This window comes from Gymnoscopelus braueri (genome assembly GCF_963280865.1).
Source record: "Gymnoscopelus braueri genome assembly, chromosome: 18".
NCBI classification, from domain to species: domain Eukaryota; kingdom Metazoa; phylum Chordata; class Actinopteri; order Myctophiformes; family Myctophidae; genus Gymnoscopelus; species Gymnoscopelus braueri.
Window position 1 is genome coordinate 28653729 of NC_137618.1, and position 10000 is coordinate 28663728.

Below are 10000 nucleotides of genomic sequence, written 5' to 3' on the forward strand. Positions count from 1 at the left end.
TCTGTCTGTCTGTCAGACTACCACTGTGTGAATTTACGTATGTGTGTATATGCATCCATTCCACTCATTAAAATGGGAGTGCCACAGTCCTATTTCCTCCTAAATAATGATCATTGGGTATAGTTTTTCTATATGGAAGCGTGTGTGTGTGTGTGTGTGTGTGTGTGGGGGGAGGTGTGTGTGTGTGTGTGCGCTGTACATGCTGTTCTGTGGGTGAGGTTATGAGTTTATCTCCATGAACATCCATTCTGTTCAACTCTGATGTGTCTGTTCGGTGCCACACCCAAAATAGAATTGCTATTTGGAGGAGATGGAATGTGAAAATTTGGCTCAGCAAATCAAATGGCTCATCAGTCAATTTGGCCTCAATGGATTTGACACTGATGGATGGATGGATGGATGGATGGATGGCTGGATGATGGATGGCTGGCTGGCTGGATGGATGGATGACATTAAAATAGATGAACGAATGAAAGAATACAGGACTCTACGGTAGTAAAGATTTATGTGCAATGAATAGAGATGGGGTTAACCCTGATTGGCTGTAAACCCGGGAGAGTCGGTTGAGAGGCCAAGAGTGGATTTGTTAACAAAACTCTCTCTCTCTCTCTCTCTCTCTCTCTCTCTCTCTCTCTCTCTCTCTCTCTCTCTCTCTCTCTCTCTCTCTCTTTCTTTCTTTCTCTCTTTCTCTCTCTCTCTCCAACACTGGAAATAATCTCATGTTGTCTGGTGTTCTTTCGTGTCTCTCAGGTTCCGTTTCAGTGGTCGTATCCTGGGATTGGCTCTCGTCCATCAATACCTGTTGGACGCCTTCTTCACTCGGCCGTTCTACAAAGGTCTTCTTCGCATGTGAGTCACCTCAGCTTACTCTTTCTCTCCCTCTGTCTCCCTCCCTGTATGATGTTCTGAAACACCTTGCTGAGAGGACGAGTATGTCCTCTCAGCCAGCATCTGGCAGGGTTCACTGTCAGCGGGGGTAACTCTTATATTAATTACTTTGTTTAGGCAACCTAACATCCTGCTAAATGTCTGAATGCACCGGTATTTTAGAACCGTTTAGGGAACCGTTTGTTAAGAGACGGGGTGTTAAAATATGCCTGTGTGATTGCTCTGTTATTCACCCAATGAGTTTGGGTGTGTGAAGGCCAATGATTTTAGAGGCATTATACTGTATCTGATGCTGGTTGGTTTGTTCTTGTTGGACATGAAGAAGCATGGGAAGCAGTACAATGTGATGTGTTGAATCATGCTTTTGTTTCTGTTACTGTAGCTGTGTTTAATATTACATTCATTTAATTACGTAATGTAAACTGGTACACAAACTGTCCTAGAAAGTGTCTTATTATGTCAGCCAGGCCAGGATGCAGAGAGTATGTTTTCACCCCTGTCTGTCTGTCTGTCTTGGACATTGCTGGACCAATTGGCATCAAACTTTGCATGCTCACTCCAAGCAGGCCAAGGAAGACACTCCCCCCTAGATTTTTCAAATTGCCCTCATGGTGGCGTTATACCAGGCCGCTTCATGTTTTGGCCTATAACTCTTGAACTGTATAAAAACTAAATGTACCACGGCCATTTCTGCCTTCACCATTTTGCATTTTATTTAAACCACACTTTTTGATGATGAAATTAAACCTTTGAGTGTGATCCCACTGATTCTGAAAATGTTTCATATCATAGTAAACTACTATTTGATATAATTTTAAGGTACAGTAACACCAACCTGACAAACACAAAGGAAGAAACTTCAAATGGCCTGTCTGTGTGACCTTTGACCCCTGTGTAGCCCATGTGACCTGAGTGACCTGGAGTTCCTGGATGAGGAGTTCCATCAGAGCCTCCAGTGGATGAAGGACAACGACATAGAAGACATGCTGGACCTGACCTTCACTGTTAACGAGGAGGTGTTTGGACAGGTGTGTGTGTGTGTGTGTGTGTGTGTGTGTGTGTGTGTGTGTGTGTGTGTGTGTGTGTGTGTGTGTGTGTGTGTGTGTGTGTGTGTGTGTGTGTGTGTGTGTGTGTGTGTGTGTGTGTGTGTGGGGGAGAGTTGATTGATAGTTGATTATTATAAAATTGCTGGTTGGTTTGTTGATTGGACATTTTGTTGATTGACTGTCCTATTTTTAATATAGCGGCTAGGCTAATGGATTTGGCTGATATATTGGCCATTATTTGACTTTTTTTAATGACATCTGTAGTGCCAATTATGCATCCAATGTACCACGATTTTAAACCACTTTCAACCTGGCTTCCCTATTTTGGGTATGTCATTATAGGCAAAAAAAATCAGGTCACAACAAGCTACAAGCTACAATTACAAGCTCACAACACATTGTGTAAAGTTTTACTATATCATGATAGTAATCATTGATTGAGTGATACAAGGGGTCTCCCTGTCTCTCTAGGTATTTAGTAAACAAAACATACATTTTCTGGTTGGAATACCATTTTCATCCAATCAGGAGAGAGAAGTCATGCAGCTATACAGAAAGAAAGAAAAAGGTTACAAAAAAACTGAGTGCACAAACATTGAATTGGAATGCAGTGATTACAGAGCTGATGATTAGAGCTTTAAATTTGTAACAAAAAACTTTTAACCACAAAATATCACTTACAGCGTTGGTTAAAGGGGAAATCCACCCATTTTCAATATTTAACTATGTCATTAATATAGCATAAAGGAGTTGTGTGGAAATAAGAAAAAATTAAAAAAAAAATTAACATTGCAAAAAAATGTAACATTGCAAAAAAATTAACATTGCAAATTACACCATGATGAGTCATCACAGTGTAATTTGCAATGTTAATTTTTTTGCAATGTTACATTTTTTTGCAATGTTAATTTTTTTTTTTTTTTTTCTTATTTCCACACAACTCCTTTATGCTATATTAATGACATAGTTAAATATTGAAAATGGGTGGATTTCCCCTTTAAATGTTCATTTTTTTAATATTTACTTATTTGCTAATTCATTGTATTTTTATATTTTGTAAATAGTTTCACATAATTATACTTTATTTAATTCTTCTTATACTTTAATTATTTAATTAAGTATAGCTATCAAAAAGTTATTTGTGTTTGTTTGCTTATGAATTAGATGTTCTCAGTTTTTCGAATTGCACTTTTTACACAATATCGGTCAGAACTTCGTGGTCTAGGACTCTCCAAAGTACTCCAATCACCCCTCCTCACACGCACACACACACACACACACACACACACACACACACACACACACACACACACACACACACACACACACACACACACACACACACGTTGTTGTGAGGTCTTTGAACCTTTGTGGTTGTTCAGATCACAGAGAGAGAGCTGAAGCCGGGCGGGGCAGGTATTGCTGTGGCCGAGAAGAACAAAAAGGAATACATCGAACGCATGGTGAAGTGGCGGATCGAGAGGGGCGTGGCCCAACAGACGGAGAGCATGGTCCGAGGATTCTACGAGGTACTTTAACTTTACCCCACGTTGTTTTTTTTATTTTAATTCAAATCATAAGATTGTTGTGTTATTTTAATCACTATCAACCTGGTGTCCCTATTTTGTGCATGTCATTATTTTCATGTACATACTGTAGTCAGAGGCTATGGCTATGGTCCTTGGAATAGAAAAGTTTGTGAACCCCTGCTTTACCCAGCGTGGCATGTTGCTCTTAAAATGAGGTGCGGTCCGGCGCAATCAGGGTGCAAAGCTATCTTACGTGCAAAAAAGTGACTGCGTTTTAGACCAGCTAAAGGTTGGTCTTTACTGAAAGCGCAGTGATGGCACAGATCATTTCCTTACTATTTAGAGAGCACATTATTTGGATTAAGCTGCGCCTAGGTGTGTTCACAGTGCGTGAACACTGATTGCAATCAAAATCGGTCCGATTTCAACACAACACTCATGTTCAAGAATTTAGGTGGCATTTCTGAGAGACTCAACATTGCGAGCAGAGAGCTTAAATTGTTTCCCCGGCTCTCCTGACATCATTCACATTATTAATGCTGCTCCCATAGATGGGATGCATTTTCCTTCAGCAGATAATCGTTTTGTCGCCTCCAACCTGCTAAATCCATCATTTAAATAACAATTCAGTATGATGAAGGTGCAACAATCTCTTAAAGGGAATGGGAGACTGCACTTTGATTGGTCTACAGTCATTAATGTTATGCGCAAAAGACACCTATGACTAGTTCAGAGTCTGAATACAACGCCTTTGCACCGCGCTCCAGACCTTGCGTCCAGATAGCATGCCTTTTAACTGGCAAATTTGGAGGACGCAATTGTGCCCTGCGTTCTGCGCCCTGCATTCTATAGATCGTCTAAATAAGGCCCTCAGAGATAAATGAACACTCAGGATTTTAATGTGTAGGTGCACATTGGTATCTAGATATTTCCATGATAGCAGTCTCTCTGTAATGTCTGTTGCCATTGCAAAATTGCTATTCTTCAAGGCCAAATATAGAAAAACTACTTTTTTTATCCCTGAGGGGAAGTTCAGTATGATTTTATAGTTTGTTGACAGTAGTGTCAGCCACAGTGAGGATCTAGAAATATTTGGTTTGGACGGGAATGTTTTGAACATTTAGCTCAGATGGTATTTCCTGTTTTATCTCCTACTGTAGATGCAAGGACACTGCTACAGTTTCTTTATTCACTGAAATCACAAACACACATGTGAGATGAGGTTCCACTTCCATTCACATTTGTGTGTGTGTGTGTGTGTGTGTGTGTGTGTGTGTGTGTGTGTGTGTGTGTGTGTGTGTGTGTGTGTGTGTGTGTGTGTGTGTGTGTGTGTGTGTGTGTGTGTGTGTGTGTGTGTGTGTGTGTGTGTGTGTGTGTGTGTGTGTGTGTGTGTGTGTGTGTGTGTGTGTGTGTGTGTGCATGAGCGTGTGTGCACGCGCGTGTGTGTGTGTGTGTGTGCGTGTGTGCGTGTGTGCGTGAGCATGTGCGTGTGTGTGTGTGTGCGTGCGTGCTTGTTTGTGTGTGTTAGGTGGTGGATATGAGGTTGGTGTCTGTGTTTGATGCCAGGGAACTAGAGCTGGTGATCGCTGGGACAGCAGAGATCGACCTGGTAGACTGGAGGAACAACACAGAGTACAGAGGAGGTACAGTATGAACCAGTGTCTCTACAGTATGAACCAGTATCTCTACAGTATGAACCAGTGTCTCTACAGTATGAACCAGTGTCTCTATAGTATGAACCAGTGTCTCTACAGTATGAACCAGTGTCTCTATAGTATGAACCAGTGTCTCTACAGTATGAACCAGTGTCTCTACAGTATGAACCAGTGTCTCTTATAGTATCTACAGTATGAACCAGTGTCTCTACAGTATGAACCAGTGTCTCTACAGTATGAACCAGTGTCTCTACAGTATGAACCAGTGTCTCTATTGTATGAACCAGTGTCTCTATAGTATGAACCAGTGTCTCTACAGTATGAACCAGTGTCTCTATAGTATGAACCAGTGTCTCTACAGTATGAACCAGTGTCTCTACAGTATGAACCAGTGTCTCTTATAGTATCTACAGTATGAACCAGTGTCTCTACAGTATGAACCAGTGTCTCTACAGTATGAACCAGTGTCTCTACAGTATGAACCAGTGTCTCTATAGTATGAACCAGTGTCTCTTACTATATGTTCAGTGTGGACCAGTGTCTCTTATAGTATCTACAGTGTGAACCAGTGTCTCTACAGTATGAACCAGTGTCTCTTATATTGTCTACAGTATGGACCAGTGTCTCTTATAGTATCTATACTGTATGGACCGGTGACTCTTAGTATCTAATTTATAATATGGACCAGTGTCTCTTATAGTATCTATACAGTATGGACCAGTGACTCTTAGTATCTAATGTATAATATGGACCAGTGTCTCTTAGTATCTAATTTATGATATGGACCAGTGTCTCTTAGTATCTAATTTATAATATAGACCAGTGTCTCTTAGCATCTAATTTATAATATAGACCAGTGTCTCTTAGCATCTAATTTATAATATAGACCAGTGTCTCTTAGCATCTAATTTATAATATAGACCAGTGTCTCTTAGCATCTAATTTATAATATGGACCAGTGTCTCTTAGCATCTAATTTATAATATGGACCAGTGTCTCTTAGCATCTAATTTATAATATGGACCAGTGTCTCTTAGCATCTAATTTATAATATGGACCAGTGTCTCTTTTAGTATCTATAATATATCTTAGGCACTGGTCCATACTGTAGATACTGAAAACTTAGGTCAGGATTTAGAAGGCGTTTTTAGAATCGGCCTCAGGTCTAAGGGTTAGGTGTATATTGTCAAAGTGTCTTCATAATGAGCCAGTTTTGCATAATAATCCGTTAGTTGAGATTCGAGAACTATTTCTATATCGCCTTAGACCCGCCCACCATGCCATTCTTTCAGGGTAGAGATGGACATTGAGCTCCATTTAACGACGTTAACTGCAAAAAAAACTCCAAACCAAAACTCCATAGATTAGATAGAACTAAACTTAAATTTACATTATTCTTTACACGAAGCAGGAAGCATACCACACAAGCATAGCAGAGTGGAGTCTGTAGCGTTTGTGAGGGATCAAGTTAAGAGCCTTTCTAAGGAGCTGATCAATACATCTGAATGGCTGCCAGCTGCAGGAAGACCAGAGAACAGGAATTGACAATCTGTGATTCACGGTGAAACCCTTTTAATAGGGGAATTGACTGATTTTGCGCGGACGGGTTTGGGGCCTCCATATTAAATGCCGTCTCTCGTTTCCCGAAGCACCACCTCGGACAAAACATTGGGAAGGAAATGAGGAGGAAGGGAATGAAGGAAGGAGAGAAAGAGAGAGACAAAAACAGATGAGAGAGAATGAGAGAGAAAGAGAGAAACAGAGATGAGAAGAAAAAGTGAAAAAGAGCGAGGCAGACAGTTTCTCCTGGTCGTTGTTGTTCACCTGACAAATGCACCGTCATCCTTCAGGTTACCATGACAACCACATGGTGATTCGCTGGTTCTGGGCAGCAGTGGAGAGATTCAACAATGAACAGAGGCTGAGGCTACTGCAGGTAAAGCACGTGGACCAGCACATGCACACAGTCTGCCACCGTGTGGCCGCTGGTGGTACTACTACGCCAACCATCAGAATCAGAATCAACTTTATTGTCACATCACAGGTTTACAGATGCAAAACAGTGGGTGGAATTAGTTTTTGTGCAAGTTTTTTTATTTTCATAAAAAAAAGGGGGAAGAAGAAGGGGGGGCAGGGTGAGCAAGGGGAAGAGGGAGAAAGATCAATAAAAAACAACAATGCATCTACATATTTACATTAATTTAACCATTAACCTGTATTATTAAAATGTATTGTATTTGGCCGCAGACCCCCATTTGAAAAGAGATTGTGCCAGGGACCCCCATAAGATTTGAGCTGTTAGATTAAATTATTGTTTTTTGAATTTTTCAAAAATAGCAGATTGGCTATTTTCGAATAGCTGAAGTACAAAATAGGTTTTAAATTGGTTCAACTGATTATGATGCTATATTGCAATTTTTTGGGGGACTCCCTGGAACCCCCTCAATGACCCCTGGGGGTCCCCGGACTCCACTTTGAGAATGAGAACCACTCCTTTATGCTCGTTGTTGTTGGGAATGTTCTGACAAGACGTAACATACAAAACTAGACAACAAAATATACTACATATGCATACATATTGATCACTAATTATATTGCATATAGTGCAGCGTTAACGCACACATTTTGCACAAGTCAGTTCCAAGTAAGGATTTATGAAAACTGCTGCATACAATTCAATGTCTGAACACTTTATTGTCCCCAGAGGAACATGTGTTTAACAATAAGTAACAGAACACAATACATGTTTACTCTTCAGATATTTGTTCTCATCCAGAGTGATTCACAATCAACATAACGCACCAAAACATTATGCTAAGTATTCATAATTAAAGACAACAAGTTGTACATTAAACACTATAGTAATATTCATAGGGAACACAGGTTGTACAGCATAAACATTATATTAATAGTCATAATTAAGGTATATTTTTCAATCTAACGTATGCTTACATGAGAGACTCGCTTGCCGAAAATAACTGATTCACAAGCAAAAGATGCATCACACAGTAAACTAGCAATGTAGATGATTTATTTTCATTAAGCGACACCGTCGTGCAACCAAGTATGAATTAGGCTTAACACACAGTCAAGTCCTCAGTGTTTTCCATTTGTATCTCTGAGAGGGTGTAACCAAATGGACATGCAATTTGTACACTCTCAGAGTGTTAAATATTTACAGTATTATACCTGTGTGATACTGTGTATAATGTGTACTTTCCTGTTTCGTAATAGTCAGATCTAGCATTCATGTGTGTGTCTAGTTCAGTGGTTCTCAAACTTTTCTGTATCAGGGCCCACTTGGAAAGTTTTGGATCAATGGAACTAACGTATACTTTAACTCAACTTTTCCAGGTTTTAAAGAAAATATTTAGTTTTTACATTGTTATTTAATTTAAAAAAAACTATTTTATATTATCATTAAAAATCTTAGTGTTTTGCCAATTAGTTGGGGGACCACTTGCAATATCCTTACAGGTATATTCAGTATTCATCATGTGTGTGTCTAGTTCATTACACCTACATATTGTCTGTCTCTAGTTCATTACTGGTACATCCAGTATTATTATATCTAGTTCATTACAGGTACATACAGTATCCATATGTATCTAGTTCATTACAGGTACATCCAGTATTATTGTGTATCTAGTTCATTACAGGTACATACAGTATCCATATGTATCTAGTTCATTACAGGTACATACAGTATTTATATCTGTGTCTCTAGTTCATTACAGGTACATACAGTATTTATATCTGTGTCTCTAGTTCATTACAGGTACATACAGTATTTATATCTGTGTCTCTAGTTCATTACAGGTGCATACAGTATTTATATCTGTGTCTCTAGTTCATTACAGGTACATACAGTATTTATATCTGTGTCTCTAGTTCATTACAGGTACATACAGTATTTATATCTGTGTCTCTAGTTCATTACAGGTACATACAGTATTCATGTCTGTGTCTCTAGTTTGTTACAGGTACATCCAGTATTCCCTATGAGGGCTTTGCATCTCTGAGGGGCAGCAACGGACCCCGGAGGTTTTGCGTTGAAAAGTGGGGAAAGATCAGTTCCTTACCCAGGTAGGATTCATTTCTCTGTATAGTAATCATAGCCTGACACTCAGCCTGAATTTTCATTTCGTTTCGCTCCATTATTCAGTCTGAAAGCCCTCTCAATACAGCCGATTTCTGAGATGGGGGCGTGGCCAAAGTTTTTTTTTCAAAGACTCTTTGGCGATTGGTTCATACTGGATTATCCCGATCCCGATTCGTCGTACAGATTTTCAACCGAGAAACACCCGCCTTCGACAGCGTCACCAGACCCTGAATGCGAGGCAAACGATTCAGGGGGTGGAGCCAGGCTATAGTAATCATGTACCATGGAGGGATTCATTTAATCCAATCCTACATAGTAATACTGTAAATGACTGTCATGGTTAAGACTGAGCAATGGTTCATTGATTCAAAAAACAACAAAAAACAAAAAGTTTATCGTTAAAAAGTTAAAGCCCTATATTTTGAGAGTAATCATTACTATAGTGTTTGTTCAGGAACAGGGGTATCGTTTTATGTTATATCTCTGCTGTCGGGCAGAAACCAACTATGTCCAAAATATAAACTTTTTAGGAAATAAAACAACACAATCACTTTAGCCAAATCCAGCTCAAGTGGAGTTTGGAGGTTTTTGACCAGTGAATGTGGAGATAGTTATGTCCATCATTGATTAGAATGACGAAGTCATAGGGGCACGGTGGCGCAGTCGGTAGCGCTGTCGCCTCACAGCTAGAATGTCCTGGGACGCTGTGGGCGTGTCTTCTCCTCCGCGTCATCAGCGCCCATACCCTAGGTGGGGTTGGTGAAAGGGCCTACTCTGTGT

General features: G+C 39.9%; 1 protein-coding gene across 1 annotated transcript in view; it reads left to right on the top strand.

Annotated features, from left to right (window-relative positions):
- hecw2a (HECT, C2 and WW domain containing E3 ubiquitin protein ligase 2a) overlaps window positions 1–10000 on the top strand; it is a 51424-nt gene that overhangs the window by 40084 nt on the left and 1340 nt on the right. Inside the window, exons 24-29 of the mRNA XM_080457022.1 lie at window positions 751–849; window positions 1787–1916; window positions 3317–3463; window positions 4992–5106; window positions 6969–7054; window positions 9092–9204. Coding sequence (XP_080313148.1) covers window positions 751–849; window positions 1787–1916; window positions 3317–3463; window positions 4992–5106; window positions 6969–7054; window positions 9092–9204 — 690 coding nt within the window. The remainder of the gene's footprint in view (window positions 1–750; window positions 850–1786; window positions 1917–3316; window positions 3464–4991; window positions 5107–6968; window positions 7055–9091; window positions 9205–10000) is intronic.